Raw genomic sequence first — 20,821 nt, forward strand, 5'->3', positions numbered from 1 at the left:
ATGGAGGAGAGCTAAAGTGGGATCAATGTTTTAAATTTCGGTTTTAGTTTTGGTCAGCACAGAAACAGAAACATTTATGTTCTGGTTGGAATTTTCGGTAGAAATCTTTTAAAGTCACAGAAACGTATGGAAACATATGCAGATGATGAAATTTTAACATGAAACTTTGGGAAATGCTAGAATAAGCTCAAATACGTACTTAGAAACCATTGCACAAGCAGGAAAGCCATCCATAATGGCTTAATGACATCGAACATCTAATGGCATGCATTGTCGCACATGTCTGGAATAGAAAAGTCAATAAAGAAGTACAATGTAATGAAGTATAAGAAAGTGCAATGACCAGTCATCCCTTCAACGGCCCCAACCTTATGCCAGTACCACATAGAGTTAAGAGGTAGCATTGGTCTCGTGCCGATCTGACATCCCATGCATAAGATACGATCATGGTTTTAAATTTCAGTCAACACCGAAACCGATATTGGCAAACCCCGAAATGGTACCGGATTTCGGCCGAAATTTCAAAATTTTGGATTTCGGTTTTTTATATTTTGTCCTCAATTTCGAGAAATTCAACCCAAAAATCTCAAATTTATTAATTATATAGCATTTTTCTCAAAATTTCGACCGAAATTACTGAAATTTAGGAAATTTCGCCAAAATTTGGTATTAAATAATATTATTTTTTAATGGTGTACCCGATTTCGGCCGAAATTTTGGTTTCGGTGAGAGCCGAAACGCATTCCGAAACCGAAATTTAAAACCATGGATACGATTACTTTGTTGTGCAGTCTAATGATGCTCCTACCAAATATCATTATCCACATTAATTAAATGAAATGGGATGCAAAGCAAAATGAGTTACAAAAGAAAATGTTTCCCATTTCTATGGCTAGTTAAAGACTCATCATTTTTATGATGCATATGTTTTGAAGTTTGAGATTCTCGTGACTTCACATTGAAATGAAACGTGGGCCCACCTTCGATTCAAGTAGGATGGACCCACAAAGCATGTTGAAAAAATATTTAAAAACTTCAATGTTTTTCTACCTTTGCAATTGGTGTCGATACCATTATTTGCACCATTTTCATCCGAATGACCATTTATCTACAGATGCAACAATTTCCGTTTAAAAAATCTATAATTGCAACAAATCAAAGGTTGAAAAATCAAGAGAAACATGTTTTATTAAAAAAATTCCAAACTTTTTAGGGTTTTTTGAAAAAATTATGAAAAATAGGAAAAACGAGTTTCGTTGATTAGCAGGGTTTTTTTTTTCCATTTACAACATATTATGGCAAGATTTTTTTTTTTGTTTTGAGAAAAAATAGTTATATACACCATAAATTGGAACATCTTTCCATTTTTTTGTCGTTTCGACCATTCTAGTTAAATTTTCGTAATTTCGGTCAAATTTCGTTAATTTTTGGGCAAATAATGAAGTGGAACGAATTCATTGAGATTTCAATTTTTTTTTTTTTTTTTTTTTTTTGGGGGGGGGGGGGGGGGGTGGGGGGATGGAAATGGAAACATTTCGGTCATTTCGTGTTGTTTCGGTGGAAATTTAAAACCATGAGTGAGATTGGTTACGTACTACCATGTTTTACACCTTCGTTAAAAGAGAAGATATGAACTGCAAGCTTATCATCGACAAAGACAACAATATGAATGTAATATCACAAGCGACTTCTGATCAACTGCATCTCACGACACAGCCAACATCACATGCCATACAAGATTGCATGGCTAGATAATACCACCATCCCGGTAAATAAGCACATCCTAGTCACTATTACATGTGGTCTTTGTAACGACTCCATCTTGTGTGATATTGTACCCATGACCTTGACTCACATACTCGTAGGACGTCCTTGGATGTACCAAGACGTATACCATAGTGGGTGAGTGAATACCTACAACTTCATGCACAAGGGAAAGGACATCCTCCTGACTCCCATGTTCTCTGAGAGCCCCGCTAAGGTAAAGCCTAAGACTTCGGCATATAAAGCCAATGTGCGTACTATGAAGCAATCCGCTTATCTTCAGTCATCCAAATCCAAGCTTGTCTGAGAATACAAAAGGACTGTCAAATGTATGCTGCCAAGAGAGCATACAAGACACTGCTTTTGTCACCCACTATTATCCAAACTTGCATGTGAGGATTGCTAGTTTTACGAGTACTCGACTTAAAAGCGGCGAACGAGAGCACACTGGTGATCCAACGACAATTCTGCCAGTATGTGGCTTGTTTGAAGCGTGACCTACTTACATATTAAGAAAGCAGCCAACATCATTCAGAATTGGGTTTGCCAGAAGATGGTCCTTGAACATTTATGAGGATCAAGAGAACAACAACTGTCATCCAACAGGCGTAGAAGAGGCAAATGGTTTGACATAGTCAACATGGGCTTCAGATCATGACAACAAAGTCACCGATCGTAGTATTTGGACTGTTGCTGAATTTTTACTACTTGCCGCTTAAGCTGCCGTGTTGCAAGGAATACGTCAAAGGCAGACCTTGTATCGAGTAAAGGGGAGTCGTAAAGGTTTCTTCTCGATTTGGGCTAGAGGGTATGAATATTTCGACTACATAAATATTATTATATTTAGAAGGGCTTTCTTCTTACGCTATAGTGGAATAGGGGATCGGTCATTGGTCATTGGCCATAAAAAGGCAGTGTCCTTTATATAAAGGGGTTAGAGGAGACCTTTGGGATCCTTCAGGAAAATTGAAACTAGGTCTACTTTCGTACCTTATTTTTCCTTGAGATAGCAAAAAACGGAACACCAAAGCGACACGCAGCAAGGCTCATCCTCCCTTCCCTCATTTTCCTTGGGCCGGAAAAGGAAGTGGTCCATGGAACTCTTGGTTTTGGAAAAGATTCTCTACAAGATGGAGACGATGACATATGATGAAGAGAGGGCCTCTATAAACGACCTGACACACAAGGAAATTACTAAAGACCTCCTCGGGAAGCAGTGGAAACTGTTTAAGGAGGAGGCCTAAGATAGTGCTAAGGAATTCCATCGTTTATCTGGGTCAGCTAATGTAAAGGACACCCATTCGCCTCTGTACAAACACCTTTTCTTCAATATAATTCTGGCCGATGAGAGGAGATTGAGGAAGTTTCGTTGGGAAGCTAATAAGGCGGTGGGAATTTGACTGGTGGAAGAAAGGATTGCCAGTAGAAAGAGACTTGGTTTTATGGCAATGGAATCGGAGGACCCCCTCACAGACATTCCGGACTATCAAATCCAGCATCTCTTGGGGGAGTTGGAGAAGTGCTCCTCCTAGGGTAGAATTTCCTTGTGGTTTTTTATCAGGAGTTTTTTGTGGAAGAAGGGTGGTTCTGCTTATTTTCTAGATCTTCGGTTAAGATCGCAGAAGTTTTGGGTGGTCTTTCATGTCTTGACAAATGACTTTTGAGGTACATAGTGAAAAAGGTATTTATGGTTGGGTTGGCAAATGTAATGGGATAAAAGGAATATTTTGGGGAGCCTGGAGTCACTTCCTAGGCCATCTTATGCTGTAAATATTTGGGACTCCTAGTCCCTTTTTATGTATTTACGGTTTGAATATAAATACAATTGGTCATCTTTCAAAAAAAAAGTATTTATTAAATATAGTGATTCATATCATTCAAAAAACATTGTAATTTCTTTTTGACTAAAAATAGTAAGCCCACTATATATTTGGTTTTGAAGGGGTGGGGATGATGTGCCAAACTAGGTGCTATATTATATTTGTGCTGGCGGTGTCAACTTCCAGATCTTTAAAAAAGTGGCATTTCTGATCACAACAATGCATGTGTTGTTTCAAATCTTGTTATATTATATTTGTGCTAGCGGTGTCAACTTCCAGATCTTTAAAAAGGTGGCATTTCTGATCACAACAATGCATGTTTTGTTTCAAATCTGGGTTCTAATGGTTTGTGAATTTTATTTTATTATGATTACACTTCCATTAGAGATCCATTTTACATTTTGGTGTTGGGTGTTATTCATTGTTGGCATCTATTATGCATTTTCGTTCGTATAATGCTTTTTGTGGTTTCTGCAGGTTGCTAAGGAGAGACCCAATGGGTGCGCTTGGGTATTCAAGCTCCAAACCTTCTTTGATGAAAATTGCTGAATCTGCTGATGGTCGTCCTTATGAGATGAGTGTAGTTGCTGCTATGAGGAATGGAGAAGTTCTTGGGAGCCAGACTGTTCTAAAAAGCGACCACTGCCCTGGTTGTCAAAACCTGACATTGCCAGAGAGAGTGGAAGGTGCACCAAATTTCAGAGAAGTTCCTGGGTTTCCAGTTTATGGTGTTGCCAACCCAACCATTGATGGTATTCGAGCTGTTATTCGGAGGATAGGTAGCACCAAAGGGGGGCGGCCAGTTTTTTGGCACAATATGCGTGAGGAGCCTGTTATCTATATCAACGGTAAACCATTTGTGCTTCGTGAGGTGGAAAGGCCATACAAAAATATGCTGGAATACACGGTAACAACGCTTATCGTTAGAATCATGTCTACTCTTCTAATGTATGTCGATTCTACATTTATTTGCATCACTTCTCATAAAATGTTGTTGTTTGTTGGGAGCCCTGGGTTTTCTTTTCTTTTCCCTCTTTATAAATAGCAATTTATTGAAGAAGCCAAACACTATTATGGAGAATCTACGAAACTCCCCAACCCACCCCCACCCTCTCTTGCAAAGTCGAAACCTCAAGGTCCCATCCTTAGGTTGATAGTCGGAGATGTCATTCTCCTCTCCTGAAATTTGATTTAGGGGAATATCTAAACTTGCCACCAAACCTGCAAAATTTTAAGCCTAGATCCATGCGTGAATCCCATTAAGTTAACCAAATTTGAGCAAGCCACTTTTTGATATAGGAGGCTCGAATGAGGATGACGAGGAATTCCTAGTTTCCCTAACAAACTCTAGCTTCTACTTCATTAAATTCTTAAATACCTACGAGTCCGAGAATGAAACATATGATGTGCGAAGTTTGAAGTTCTTGGCTTTGCCTTTGGTGTAATCCTTGGCTGCTTTAGCCTTTTGTGGCATGTGCCGCTTGTATTCTTTTGTGTGTGTGTGTGTGTGTGTGTGTGTGTGTGTGTGTCTGTGTGTGTGTGTGTTTGTCTTTATCATCTCTATTGGTGTTGTCAATTTGTGAAGCGTGTGTCTTTATCATCTCTATGGGTGCTGTCAATTTGTGAAGCCCTGGGTCCAGTCGAGCTTTCATCAAACTTGACCGTCAAAAACTGTCGGGCCTTTCCACACCATCAACATTTTCTATTTCCTCTCCACTGGTCTTTATTGCCTTCGAGTCTCTCAACAAATCCTTAACTATAATTCCTCAGAATTCATTCTTGAAGGCGGCACTAGGTTCGTATCAGAATTTTAAGTCAAGCTTTCTCCATGGCTGATCTTTGCTCGATTTTGTAAGACCATTTGTTCCTTATCACAGATGTGATTTACCCGATTTATTATGTAGCATTGCACTCAAGTCTTCTTATTGTATCAATGCCCCTCACTTATTATCCTTAGAGGAGGATCTTTTATATGGTTGATGTTCTTATAACTTGGTTAGAGTTATGTTAAGGCCTATCATTTTTGGAGAGTGTCCCAGTCAAAAGCTCATCAATATGAAGGCTTATAAGCAAAAGATACTATCAAGATCTGGAAGGTCCAAAACAATTTTTGATTTTGAGGGAACAAGTATTGAGAATATAAAGTCAACAATTTTATTAGTTTTCTTGTTATGTTGACTTTATTAATTTTCCTGTTATGTTCTTCTATTATGTTATCTTTGTATTATGCTATTGTTTTATGGGTTTAGCTCTACAATCTACATCTGTTGCTTGATAAAGTTTCCTAAGTCCCCTTGTATGTAAATGAGCTCAGGTCCTCTTATCAACTTCTCGGCTGTAGTCAAGATGTAACATCTTGTGCACCTGGGAGCTCAAATGCTCCAATTCCTTGTTAATGTAAAATATGTGAACTCTTGCTCATGTTTTAGCCTTTAGCAAGGGTTGAGCTATAATGCACACAATTCAAGCCATGGAACTTTTTGGCGGTCTTTTTTTCTTTTTGGACGTGTAAATGATTTATTCAGTCATTGTTTTTTGGTCGATTTGTCTGTTTTGTCCTTGACGGGAGCAGGTTGTAGCCACTCTTTCTTTTAAGTAATGTATTGTAATATTGGCAATTTCAGGGAATAGATCGTGTGAGAGTGGAGAGAATGGAAGCTCGATTAAAAGAGGACATTCTACGTGAGGCCGAACGGTATGGAGGTGCTATAATGGTAATTCATGAAACAGACGATGGCCAAATATTTGATGCATGGGAACATGTTAATTCTGAAGTAATTCAGACCCCACTGGAGGTTTACAGATGTTTGGAGGTTGAAGGACTTCCAATTAAATATGCACGCGTGCCCATCACTGATGGCAAAGCTCCCAAAAGTTCTGATTTTGACACAATGGCAATGAATATTGCATCCGCTTCCAAGGATACTGCTTTTGTTTTCAATTGCCAGGTAGCATTTCTGACAAATTATTAACAGTTGTTTTCTGGTTAAATAAATAATGGCCATGAATGTGTCCAGATCCAGGAAGATTGCAATGCAATATTTTGATCTAATCAAATATTTAATTGGCAGATGGGTAGGGGTAGAACAACTACAGGTACTGTGATTGCTTGCCTAGTGAAACTTCGGATTGACTATGGGAGGCCTATCAGAATTCAGCTTGGTGATGTGTCCCGTGAAGAGGCAGACAGTGATTCTTCAAGTGGTGAAGAGGCTTCAAATGATCGTGTAGCATCTGATGATTCAGATATAAAAAATGTTGTAAATGCAATGGACCCACACCGTGCTTTTGGAATTAATGACATCTTATTATTGAGAAAGATAACTCGACTAATTGATAATGGGGTTGAATGCCGTGAGGCCTTGGATGCTGTTATTGATAGATGTTCAGCTATGCAGAATATTCGCCAAGCTGTTCTGCAATACAGGAAGGTATTTAATCAACAACATGTGGAGCCTAGGGTTAGAAGGCTTGCATTGAACCGTGGTGCTGAGTACTTGGAGCGCTACTTTCGTTTGATTGCTTTTGCTGCATATCTTGGAAGCGCGGCATTTGATAGTTTCTGTGGGCAAGGAGAATCTAGGATGACTTTTAAAACTTGGTTGCATCGAAGGCCAGAGGTTCAAGCAATGAAATGGAGCATTAGGTTGCGACCTGGGCGGTTCTTCACCGTTCCTGTAATGTTTATTCTCCCTCTTGATGTTGAGAACCATGATCTATATCAAGTACATTTAATCATTTTCGTTTCTTTGCAACTGCACAAAAACCTCAGTTACTTGGGTTAGATAGATAGTGCATGTCTGATGTGATTATGCGTACAGGAGTTGAGAGCACCTTATGAGTATCAGCATGGCGATGCAGTGATGGAAGCTATAGTCAAGGCTCGTAATGGTTCTGTTTTGGGAAAGGGTTCCATACTAAAGATGTATTTCTTTCCGGGACAGAGAACTTCAAGCCACATTCAAATCCATGGTGCACCACATATTTACAAGGTACGGTTAGTAGCATTGAATTGCTCATTTCTTTTAATACTGCCAGACCAGTATTGTAATATAGCTTTAATCTTTAAATTCTGGGTACAAGGTCTCACCTATATAGGGACCGTAAATATTCCTAATTTCCTATATGTTCTTTTATTTAAGTTGGTAAAACATGTGTTCGTTATGAGATCCCGCTGCTTGACTGCTTGCCTTATATAGCAGTCCAAATAAAGAAACTAAATTGTCTTAAGTTAATGTATCCTGAAAAGCAAGGCCCTATCAATAGCCAAAGGATTGACCATACATAAATATTGGAGAATGTACACATGTTTGATTATCCCTATGATACGCAGACAAAACAGCTATAGTCATGCAGGATAGAATTAAAGTTTCCATGCAGCATAGGCTAGAATTTAGTATGTATATGTTATTGTTAGAAATGAGATTAGGGTTAGAGAAGAGAGGAAGAGGAAGAGGAGTGACTGTTGGAAAGACTCCACTAGGGAGCTCCTCATGAATATGATGTATATATAGGCCCAAACTAGGGCAACAACATACAATGACTACAATACCTCTAACTAATACAAGTAATATCTAAACTAACCTAATACATTATTCAACACTCCCCCTCAAGCTGGAGTGTATATACTATGAAGCTCCAGCTTGCTACAAAGAACTACGTCAACAACTAAAAAAAGTACAAGAAGCTCATGCACATCCAGCTTGGTATAACACTCATCCTCAAGCTGGTGTGGTACATACATAATGAAAAACATAAACAAAAAAAACAAAGGCCACCATGAACAGCATCGAGATCATTTACTAGTATTCAGTCACATGCTATGCATGGGTGTAAAATGGTGGGCCCCACGCCATCAAAACGTGAGATGTAAAATGGTGCCTCTAGTCAAATGCATAGGTTTGGGTAGGGACGGTGGACCCCACTTCGTCAATATCATTAGGGGTAGAATGGTGGGCCCCACCTTCTACATCGGTTTGGGTAGAGACGATGGCCCCACCCATCCTAGGCATGGTCGTTAAAATATTGGGCCCCACGCCATCATAGCATGAGGCGTAAAATAGTTGGTCCCACGATATATGCATGGGTTTGGATAGAGTTGGTGGGCTCATCGGATCAAGTGCAAAATAGTGGACCCTACCCATGCTATTATTGGATATAAAATATGGGTCCCACCCCATCAAAAGTTCAAAACATGGTGTAGGAGAAAATACTTTCCAGGAAAAACTTTTTCTAGAAAAAGCGAATGGCATTTGGAAAGTTATGTTCTTAGTATATATTATAGATATTTTTGGCTTAGTGCTTTATCTATGTACTATTGGATTATATTTTTTTACATGCTTAATCGATATATAATTATATTTTTTCAACTAAATTTATGTTCTTGTCAAAAAATTTTACAAGTCATGAGTCCAGTCGAGAGTCATAAAATTAAGAATTCGAGTCACGAAGGCTGATTTTGCCGATTACCTCTCACCGCCTCTTGACTTGCGTCTAAAGCATGTTTCCAACTCTTCAATGAAGACAGACAAGAATTTGGATCTGTAATCCCATTCTATGAGCTTTGCGGTGTCTAATGGGGGTAGGGGCCTCCCATCACGTAAGGGGGCGCTAGCTTATATGCATTTTTAAAGCCCCTATTAGTTAAGTCAAGCCAAGACGCACTAGGCCCCGCTTTAGCCCTTCTTAATATGATGCAAAAATGGAGCCCTATTATGTAAGTGTAACGACCCGGAGTTTGGGCAAATTTTTAGACAATTTTTTTTCCAAATCCCAAAATCCGAATCGCTACCCAAAAAAGGGAAACAAGGACACGCTACAAGAGGAACAAGATAAAACCCACCATATTAATTCCATGAGACTGAAAAATTTCATAACTACAATTCTTAAAAATAAAAGATTCACCTACTACTACGGGATGCGACGGAATCGTCTTTGCCAATACTAACTCAAACTCTAAAACTACGCTTCCCAATCACGTGATGTTGTTCTAGGTTTGGTCATCTTCAAAGGCTCATTCCTCGCTTTCCTCGAAACCTGTAGAGGTATTGGGGTCAGCAAACACTGAGCAAAATCATTTAGTGGCTCGCATAGCAAGAGTTCACCAAAAATACAAGTGCATTATAACAGTTTTCTTATGATTAGTCATTGCAACAACAATAATATAAAAAGTGAAACTAAATAAGAAACAGGCTAAACAATTATTCCAATCATGAAGTAATATGGAAAAGAAAGATGCATATGTATGAGAATAAAGTATGCAACCACATATGCTCAACTACCTCGGGACTATACGGCATTCCACAACCCCATTCTTTTTCAGTTTCTTTTTCTTAGTATTTTATACCAGTCATTGGTTCCTAACCATCAAGGACCCTCCACCCACATATGGGTGTACTCCTTTCTAAGATTTCCTTTGGATCACCCTATTCGGGTCGGGGGTTCAGAAGGGATCTGATCGTAGATAGAAATTGAAACTAGTGCGAGGGTAGGGATGAATGTAGCCAAGTGGATCAAGGCAGTGGATTGCGAATCCACCACGCACGGGTTCAATCCCCGTCGTTTGCCCATCAATAAATGGACCCCACCCGAAATTGCATCACCAGCCCAAGGTCATAGGCTCTCAGTCGGGGTGGCTTTTGGCGCTATGCCCAAGGTTGGCTGCAAGGGTGTCTCCCTTTTTGGGCCTCCCTCCCACAATTACCATGCATGCATTCATGCTTTTTATATGTAGCTTCTCTCCCTTTTTCGTGAGTTTTTATCCCATTTGCCCGCATGATTAGTTTTTAACAATCTCTATTATTTTCTTCAACCATTTATTAAAAGAGAGTATGCTAACGATTCTCTAGCAGTCAATAGAAAATGTAAAAGCAAAAGATAAATCATATGAAATACAATCATAATTACAACTCTACTCTTGGAAGCCATTAGTATGAAAGTCACCATCATAACCTCACCACCTCACCTACCTATTGTATTTGGTCGTCCGGCCAATCCATCACATTTCACTTTCTTGAGTCGCATTCCCCTCTGTCTATTTCGAGGACTACTCTTGAAAAGGAAGTTTGACTCTAGATAATTATTAGCACGGTAGGTCTGTGATAGATATACAAGCCATTGTGATTGACTTTTTTGGGAAAGGCTTCATCTCGTTACGCCCTTACTAATAGGCCCGGGCGGAGGTGGGATCTTTGTCCGTTTAGGGGGATGTGGTGTGCCCTGCCCGGTTCATTGGGCTGGTGGAGTCGACTCCTTGGTATGGAAGTTATGCATGAGCGTAATGCTCACAACCTCCCTCTAGACCTAGCAACTCCTAGTTGATGAGAGTGGCTTCGGGAGTCAAAAAGAGTCAAGGTCATTCTCTTAATTCCAATCGAATGCAACTGGCTGAAGCCACTTTTGATTCGAATGCTGCGGATAGCTTTCTCCCTTTCTCAAGTTATCAGTTGTTAACCCCTTCTCATTGACAACTATGGGAATTATCAAGGAAGAATTTCTTGTGCACTTGGATGGGCAATTTCTGAAGTAAATATTGAAATCTATTCCAAATGCCTCATTCTAAGAGGTTTCAATAGTTCCTTTTCTCTGAAGTTTTTTTTATTGCCTATGATTTAGCCGACACTTTGAATTTATTGCTGACAGTGTCCTGCCATGTCCAACACGACACACGTGTCCACACGTGTCCACACTCCTTTGGACACTTTTAAATGTACGGCAAGGAGTGTTAGAGTTAATATGGTCGTGCGGACATGTTTTTGTGTAATAATCAATAATTTTATGGGCATGTACATGTCACCATTTCTAGATTTTTAGATATTGCCATTTCAGACAACTTGTATCCGTGTCGAAACTCGACACACGGATCCGTATCGACAAACCAGGATTATATATAATTTCTATTTTAGCCGTGTCCCCGTTTCTAAATTTTGGGGATTTGCCGTATCCGACACTCCGTGTCCGTGTCGACACACGACACTCATGTCCGTGTCCACAAATCATAGTTTATAGGTAAACCAGGATTGAACCTCCGACCTCTAGGTTGAAGAACAAAGCATTGATGATCCAGCTACAGGCTTAATCCCACCTTACCTTTCTCTGAACTTTGAAGATCTCTCGTGGAGCATTACAGCTCAAGCCTTGATGATTGAGCTGCAGCCATCATTTTCCCATTAGACAAAGCTAGCTTCCATTATAAGAAATATATGCATCCTATGATTCTTTGGGTTGGCATCTATCCATGTAAATATGATAAGCTATAGATGTAAACATCTGTGAAAATATTTACTGACTAAATGGACGACATCGTGAATTGTTTTGTATGGAAAAATTGGTGTGATCAATGTGAATTTTTCATGGTTATCAGGTGGATGGTTACCCTGTATATAGCATGGCAACTCCAACAATTACTGCGGCTAAAGAAATGTTAACCTACTTAGGTGCTCATTCTACAACGGGAGGGAATTTTGGTCAAAAAGTAATAATAACAGACCTGAGAGAGGAGGCGGCTGTTTACATCAGTGAAACACTATTTGTGCTTAGGGAACTTGATCAGCCTTTTGATACACTAAAACATGTCGGAATCACGAGTCAAGTGGTAAGAATTACAGCCACATGCCTACCATAAAATTAGTTAAGCGAATTGATTTTCTTCAGGTATCCCTGTGTTGCTGTTTATGTAGGTGGAGCACATGGAGGCCCGAATGAAAGAAGATATATCAGCTGAAATAACACAGTCCAGTGGTCGAGTGCTTTTGCATCGTGAAGAATTTGATCCAGCATCAAATAATTCCAGCGTCATAGGATACTGGGAGAATGTTTCATTAGATGATGTGAAGACACCGGCAGAAGTATTTGCTAGTCTAAAAGATGAAGGCTACAACATTGAGTACAGAAGGATACCACTGACACGAGAAAGAGAAGCCTTGGCTGCAGATGTCGATGCAATGCAGTCCTTTCAAGATGAGTAAGTGTGTCAGATGGCTACCATAACTTTTACTGTTGATTTTGCATCTTATATTCTCATTTGTCTTTTCCCCTGTATTAATTTGATGCCATGTGATTGAAGATCTCTTTCTCCCTGCAGCTCTATGGGGTGTTTTCTTTTTGTGTCGCACACAGGGTTTGGGGGAGTCGCTTATGCAATGTCTCTTACTTGTCTTAGACTTAATGCTAATGGGAAGTTGGCATTAAAAAGATCAGAACCATTGTTTGGAACATTTTGTCAACCTTCAACACCCAATGGTAGCTTGTACTCTGCACCTTTTGATGAAGCACTTAAACAGGGTGATTATCGGGACATTCTAAGCCTTACTAGAGTTCTCATATATGGCCCTCAGAGCAAAGAAGAGGTTGACATAGTCATTGAAAGGTATACTGTTTTCTGAAAAAATAGTTCAACAGAGATGCTAGTGCTCCATAAATACTTCCTTTCTGGTATAGCAGTAATAGCACCAATTTAAACTTAAAATCTTACATCTGTTATTGAAGAAAGGTCTATTGTTTCATAGTGTGATGTTAAGGATGTAGAAAAAAAGGATCTAGAATTTGGAACGATTCAAAAAAGAGGAAGAGGGGGGATGTAGAATTTGGAACTTTAACACAATCCTTTTTATTATTATGGTTTGGCATCCCAATGATTGACACTCTTTGTTTAATAACTGTGTCCCTCTGTGATGTTAAGAATGTGAAATTTAGAACTTCAACACGATCGTTTTTATTATTATGGTTTGGCATCCCTGTGGTTGGCACTCTTTGTTTAGTGACTATGTCCCTTATTCCCTTGTATAGTGCCATTACTACCATTCCAAAGACAGTATCATAAAATGAACATATTTGGCAGCGAAGTAATTAATTACACCAAATAAACTTTACATAATTCTTCAGGTAGGCCCCGTTTCGATTAGGGGAGAAACATTTCTTGAGGAAAAAAAATTTCTAGGAATTTTATTTTTTTCCACAATTTAGAGGGAAATGATAAATTTTAGGGATATCATTATAAATTGAGGTCCCTGGAAATAAAAATGGTCATTTTTTGCCTCTACAGTTCATAGGGTTAGGATTTTCCTATCGCACTGATTTTTTGGGCACATCCTATCTATGTGGGGGCCATCAAATGAATGCTTTGGATCCCCCAAACAATGTGGCCCCAACTGTTATTTTAAGCTAAGGAGTAGATAAGTTATCTACTCCAGGGAGTACCTACTCTTCTCTCAAATATATATATATATATATATATATATATATATATATATATATATATAGAGAGAGAGAGAGAGAGAGAGATAATCATGATTTGTACATTATATATATATATATATATATAGAGAGAGAGAGAGAGAGATAATCATGATTTGTACATAAGACAGTTGTGAGGCCAGCCATACTGTACGGCTCAAAATGTTGGGCCATCAAAAAGCAGCATGTGCATAAGATGAGTGTAGCGGAGATGTGAATGCTTAGATGGATGTGTGGCCACACAAGGTTAGATAAATTAAAAATGAAGACATTCGTACATAAGATGAGTGTAGCGGGATGCGAATGCTTAGATGGATGTGTGGCCACACAAGGTTAGATAGAATTAAAAATGAAGACATTCGTAAGAAGGTGGGGGTGGCACCAATTGAGGAGAAGATGAGAGAGCACCGCTTAAGATGGTTTGGACATATCCAACGTAGGCCTTTGCAGGGGCGATGCCAGCCAAAAATTTTGCACAAGGGGGGCAAAAATTATAGTAATTTTTTTCTCCAAACAAATGAAAGCAATATTATAGTTTCCAAAAAAAAACCCTCATTTATATATATATACCATCACCAACATACATTGAGGTAAACAAAAATGACATCTTACAATTTTAGAGTGCAAAACCTAATAACATGACCCATAAGAAAATTTTATAGGCTTCCTCGACGTGGTCTCATTTTTTGGAAACGACACATGATTGTCTCATCATCGATGTTACCAAAAATATCCTTCTCAACACATGGAATCAAGCAATCAGCTATAAATTGATCCGACATTCTATTGCGTAATCGATTCTTCAAGATCTTCATGGCAGAAAAGGCCCTCTCAACGGTTGCAGTTGGTACTGGTAAAATTAGCGCCAATGTGATGAGCTTGTAAAGAAGTGGATACAAGGCATGCTTTCCCTTCTCAACCATTTTTTCAACAAGATCTCCAATTCCTTTCAAATTCACAAAGTGAGTCTTGGACCTCATATCAAGAATATATGTTTCAAGTTGGTTGTCTAATTCTTTTGTAGAATACTGAACTTCTGGAAATTCTTTTAGATAAAACTTAGAGAGTCGAATCAACTTCTCTTTATCAAATGCATAAAATGAATCACTTGGATTCAAACATACCACATATAGAAGCAACTCTGTATTTGCTTCATTGAAACGACTATTGAGCTCTTGAAGTTGCAAGTCTATAACTTAAAAAAACAACTCAACTTGAAAATGGTGCAAGACCGTTCTTTTCTCTACATGCCGTCGCACTCTTCCTGGAACAACATAAGCATCAACCATGTTAGGGACTTCTATGTCATGTTTGGCACAAAATGAAGAAATGTCATCTAACAAAGAATTCCATCCATTGTCTCGCATCAATTGTAGCCGTTGTTTTGATATTCTCACTAATGTCATGGCATTCACAATATCTTGATCCTTCCTTTGCAATGCTTGCGACAATTCATTTGTAATTCCCATTAAACTTATCATCAAATGAAGGGAAAATACGAATTCAAAAGTTTGCAATGATTTCAAGAGATTATGTGTTTCCTGTCTTTGATTTGAACTTAACTTCATATCCTTGACAATAAGATCAAGCACATCAAGAATAGAGGAAAACGTATATTCCAAGCTAACCAGTGTTCTATAGTGTGAGCTCCAACGTGTATCCCCGGCACGTTTGAGTGTGGTCTCTTGATTAAGTCCTTGTCCATTTGAAAGCTCATCATTTTCAAGTGCTTCCTTAATTTTGGCAAGTTGAATCTCCTGAAGAATATCATGGCCCTTACAAGAACCCCCAACCACATTTACTACATTTGTAATTAAAAAAAAGAGACCAGAGATGTTCATATTTTTCTTTGCAACACCAACTAATGCCAACTGTAATTGATGAGCAAAACAATGAACATAGTAAGCATATTCATTCTCCTTCAAGATTAGTGCTTTAAGACCATTAAACTCCCCTTGCATGTTAGTCGCCCCATCATATCCTTGACCACGAAGTCTCGATATGCTCAATTTATGCTTGGCCAATACTGCTTCAATTTCTTCCTTGAGGGATGTAGCAGTGGTGTTAGGAACGAGAATAATACCTAACAAACGCTCAACCACATGCCCAAGCTTATCTACATAACGTATAACTACGGCCATTTGCTCCTTGTTAGAAACATCACGAGCTTCATCAACCAAACTAGAAAACAATGAATCCCCGAGATCTTTAATGATTGAGTTAGTGGTTTCAATTGCACAAGCACTCACTATATCCTTTTGGATATCTGAAGTCACTAGTTTGAGATTCCCAGGACACTTCTCCACACAAACCATCTTTATATTTTCATTAATTATGGTCATGAACTTCAAATGCTGACGAAAGTTTCCTTGGTTAAGCGAGTCACAAGATTCATCATGCCCGCGAAAAGGTGAACCTTGTTCTAAAAGGAATCGATCATTCACAACTGAAGCATGCAAGCGAATTCGATAGTCACTTCGTTGTTGCTCTGTTTGCTTATTTACCAATGCTTCAATATGTTGCTCTTGATTCCTAAAAGCTTCACATTTACTCGAAGCTTGATTATGAGCACTATTGGACCCCCTATATGTTTTCCAAATCTTTCTACTTTCTTCCAATTAGAGAACCCCTCAACAACAAACGCATCACAACTTCCCCCATGCTCCTTACTATCCAATTTAAAAAGATAGCAACACAAGCAATAAGCCGCGTCTTTTGCAATGCTATACTCCAACCAAGTAGGATAATCATCAAACCACTTTGGATTAAACCGCCTATTCTCGTTTCCTTGCATAATTTGAGGGAAATCATGATTACTTAGTTTAATTGGACCCATTCCTAAGTATATCATTCAAACTTTTGCCCTATCATTAGGATGATATTCAATTATTGACCTTCGTAATCCGGGATCAGCAGGAGGATTTGTAGGATCAAGTTCCAATCGAATTCTTTTAGAATTTTCTCGTTCTTTGGTGGGGACACTTGAAGTTGTCGGAAGGGTTATCGACTCTAATGACGGTATTCTCGAAAAATATTTATCCATACCTAAAAAAAACAAACAAGAAAGACAAAGAACTTTTATCACTATATCACAAAAATATTTAATTATCAATCACTATCAATGTAAAAGAACGCCAAAAAAAATTATTCAATAATTATTGATTCAATAACAATTAGTAATGACTTACCCTACAGAAGGCCTAATTTGTGGTGATTTTTTGTGATTTATCTCAATCCATTTCTCCCGAATTTTGCTGATTTTGTTGATTCCAGTCCTCTATTTTGGTGATTTTTTTGTGATTTCAGGCCTTGTTTCAATCTACTACCAAGGCCTATGTTTTTGTAGATTGAAACAAGGCCTGGAAATCACCAAAAATTACGACAAAGAACTAATAATCACCAAAATTTTAAGGGTCTATGTGGAAAAAAAACTCTATTACCCATTTAAAAATCAGTTACAAAAAACTGATTGCAATCAGTTAAAAAGAAAAGGAAAAAAAAACATTAGAGGGTCTGTTGGAAGGAAAAAAATAAAACTCCATTTAGAAAAAAAAAAACCCTAAACAAACCCTAGATTCGTGTGAAAAAGAACCCTATTTGCCATTGAAAAATTAGTTCTTTTGATGAAAAAAAACCCTAGATGTTAAAGGTCCACAAAGAAAAAAAAAAAAAAACCCTAGATGGCATAAAACAAAAGAAAACCCTTCAATCTTATGAAAATCAAGTTTCCATACACCTGTAAACAACATAGAGGATTTACAAAAAAAAAAAAAATGAAACCCTAGATTAGCATTACACCAAAAAATAAAAATGAAAAACACATACCTGTAGGTTCTAAGAGGTGGTGCCCGTCGGAGAAGGAGGTGGCTGCGTCGGAGAAGGAGGTGGCGGCGTCGGAGATGGGCGCTTGACGGCTTCAGTCGTTGAGAGAGAGAGAGCTTCGGCAAGAAAGGGTTTTACGAGAGAGAGATGCTTCTGTCGAGAACCCTATTTGGGTTTTTTGTTTTTTTTTCATCGCAAACACAATGCAGTGGGGCCCATTTCATAGCCAATAGAAACCCACTTAAACTTTCAAGCACACCAAATTTACGTACGCTTAAGCGTTCAATCTTTTTTCTCTTTTTAAAAAATGGGGTAAGTATAAAAAATAATAAAAAATAAAGGTATTTTTTTCCCCAAAAAATTAAGGGGGGCAATTGGCCCCCTTCCCTTTCAAGTGCCATCGCCCCTGGGCCTTTGGATGCTCCAGTGAGAAGAGGCAACTTGTGCCAAATTGATAGAGTAAAAAGAGTTAGGGGCAGACCGAAAACAACTTGCGTAGAAACAGTGAGGAAAGACTTGATAACTAGGAACATAACAGAGAACATGACCTTGGAGAGGATAGAATGGAAGAAAATGATCCACATATGAAGAACCCAACTAGAGCCGGGATTACAGCCGGATAGATTCCTTTCACCTTCCTCAGGAAATATTTCTAAAGGATTCATTTTAGCCGACCCCAACTAGTTTGGGACAAAGGCTTTGTTGAGTTGAGTTGAGAATCATGATTTGTAGATACAGATTCATGTGTTGAGTTTCGACACGGATACGAGTTGTCTGACATGGCAACATCAAAAAATCTAAAAATGGTGACACGTACATACATATAAAATTATTGATGACTATCATAATTTGTAACAATACAAATATGATATTCATTTAACAAACTAATAAATCTTGGAATTAATCAACAATAATCTAAAACAAAGATGAGATAATCAAATAATAATGCATTCATCAATTTAATCTAGTTTTCTTCCGTCCCCAACATACGAGAAAGGGAGACCAATATGATACAATGAATATGGTATTTTTGTTTAGGTTTATGGGAGGGATATAGCAGCAAATATTAGTTAAAGAAGAGCTAAAAGAAGAGTTTATAATAAAAGAAAACCTAGTAATAAAAGGGGTAAATACAATATTCTATAATAAAACTGAATGTCACACTTGACACGGTACAAAAATGTGTACACACGATTACATTCAATCTAACACTTCTAGCAATACCTTTAAAAGAGTCCAAAGGAGTGTCGACACGTGTGGACACGCATGTCGTGTTGGACTCGGCAGGACACGTGTGTCGGCAATAAATTCGAAGTGTTGGCTAAATCATAGTATTGAAGGTTTTACAGATGCAAATTAGGAAAGATTTCCTTAAGAAAATATACTATTGTGCAGTGTACGTTTGTTGGAGGTAACCTTATGTCCTGACGGAGCAAGAAGCAAAGTGTCGTGGCTTGATCTAGCTATGGCTCATATTACAAGTGAGTTTATATGGTTGTTTGTTGCCTGAAATCGCCTATGAAATTATCTTGCGACAATCAAGCTTCGATTCATATTGCTACTAATCACGTCTTCATTAAAGTATAATAGTCACTTCATTATAGAAAAGATTCAATGTGGAGATATATGTGCTTCTCATGTGTTCTTGGGAGATCAATTGGCTGATGTTTTAATCAAGTCTTGGGGAAGGTCTCAGTTGGATTACTTTTGTGAAAAGCTAGGCTATACATTGTATATGATCCAGCTTGGAAGAGGAGAAGCCGGGGGGGTGGGTGTGTTGGACATATCAGTTTAACTGGAAGGGCTGAATTGTGTTTTCCCTTCTTTTACTTTAGTCATATAAATATATAATATATAAGGGAGGTTTTTTAGAGTGATGAACTCCCTCTATCAGTTTAACTGGAAGTGCTGAATTGTGTTTTCCTTTCTTTTACTTTAGTCTTATAATATATATATAAGGGAGGTTTTCTAGAGCGATGAACTCTCTCTTTTCTTCATTCTCTTTTTTCCTTCTTCCCTTTTTTCTTCAGTGGTTTACAATAGGAAATGTATTGAGATTGCCTATGGACAGGGACCCAAAGAGAAGAACATGGCCGGATTAAAGTCACATCGACCCCTTACCATCAAGCTTGATTACGATGGAAGTTTATTGGGAATCCAATACCAACATGATTGGATGAACATTTGGGAATGTTAAGAGTGAAATTATCAAAGTCAGGGTCGGGGGCCTGGTGGTCAATTGGTCATGGTTTTGTACCTCAACGGCTCAACCTTAAGGACGTAGGTTCAGTCCCAGCTTACCTACAAAGAAGAAAGAAGTTATCAAGATGTATTTTCAGGCCCCTTTGGTTTTGTAGACTACAATGAGGCAATGGTGTCCGTGCTTTCCATTGGTAACCAGATTTTTACGAAGGGTTTGGACAGAAGATTGTCAGTGCAAGGTAACTTCAATGTCATAGTCTACCTAAGCATTGCAGTTCAGGGTCATTGTTAGGATCCTGTATGTGTAGGGGAAAGATGTAGTTTTTTCGAATTCTCCTTGGATCGCCAATGTGTAGCAGACTCATTGGCTAAGTAGGATGTTCATGGAAGCTATGTAGCATTTGGACAATCTATGTCCCTGTTGTAAAATTGCTAATAGTGATTTGGGCTCATTAATTTAACCCTCCCCCCGGCCACTCCATACAGAACATATTTCACAGTGGTAGTTGGCAGAGCCCATCCAAAGATCCAATCTAATAAAGGTCCTTTTCCACTTGTAGTTTGATTGAATTATTTTGTAAGACTAATGCCCTTTGTTTTGCATCAGATATGGACCTTATATCCAACATTTTCAAAATGTCTTGGAATTGTTGCCTCAATACTCCAATATGCTGAGCAACCAATTGTTCATCGGACTCGGCCGACTTACTATAGCAAAGCTATTGGTAAAATTCTTTCCTATAGGCATCATCAATTCTAGATCCTTGCTTCAGATTTTTGAATCTTTAAGATGTCATGCACAAGTATTTATACAAAAAGACTCACATCTCATCTTCATGGTTTCCTAAGAAGTGGTCTTGGATTTTCCTTTGCGAAACTCTGATGAGTTTCAATTGATGGCACCATCCGAAGCTCTCCTCTCATTAGTATAGCAACTAGAGGAACCTTCATGGGTCTGGAAACTTCGTTCAACTCTATAG

The 20,821-nt window shown here is 38.4% G+C and overlaps 1 protein-coding gene across 3 annotated transcripts in view; it reads left to right on the plus strand.

The window, feature by feature from the left end:
• LOC143881306 (metal ion-binding protein) overlaps window positions 1-20,821 on the plus strand; it is a 70,042-nt gene that overhangs the window by 44,039 nt on the left and 5,182 nt on the right. Inside the window, exons 12-19 of one of the 3 annotated variants that reach the window (XR_013251920.1) lie at window positions 4,062-4,491; window positions 6,209-6,532; window positions 6,656-7,261; window positions 7,406-7,576; window positions 11,947-12,177; window positions 12,263-12,546; window positions 12,667-12,951; window positions 20,449-20,566. Coding sequence is in view for 2 of the 3 variants with exons in the window: in XM_077384296.1 (XP_077240411.1) it covers window positions 4,062-4,491; window positions 6,209-6,532; window positions 6,656-7,261; window positions 7,406-7,576; window positions 11,947-12,177; window positions 12,263-12,546; window positions 12,667-12,951 (2,331 nt within the window). In the remaining variant the exon portion in view is untranslated. The remainder of the gene's footprint in view (window positions 1-4,061; window positions 4,492-6,208; window positions 6,533-6,655; window positions 7,262-7,405; window positions 7,577-11,946; window positions 12,178-12,262; window positions 12,547-12,666; window positions 12,952-20,448; window positions 20,567-20,821) is intronic. The other 2 variants (XM_077384296.1, XM_077384297.1) reach the window with 2 other exon arrangements.

This window comes from Tasmannia lanceolata, unplaced genomic scaffold (genome assembly GCF_043159265.1).
Source record: "Tasmannia lanceolata isolate RefF3 unplaced genomic scaffold, GAP_Taslan_0.1 ptg000007l, whole genome shotgun sequence".
Classification (NCBI taxonomy): domain Eukaryota; kingdom Viridiplantae; phylum Streptophyta; class Magnoliopsida; order Canellales; family Winteraceae; genus Tasmannia; species Tasmannia lanceolata.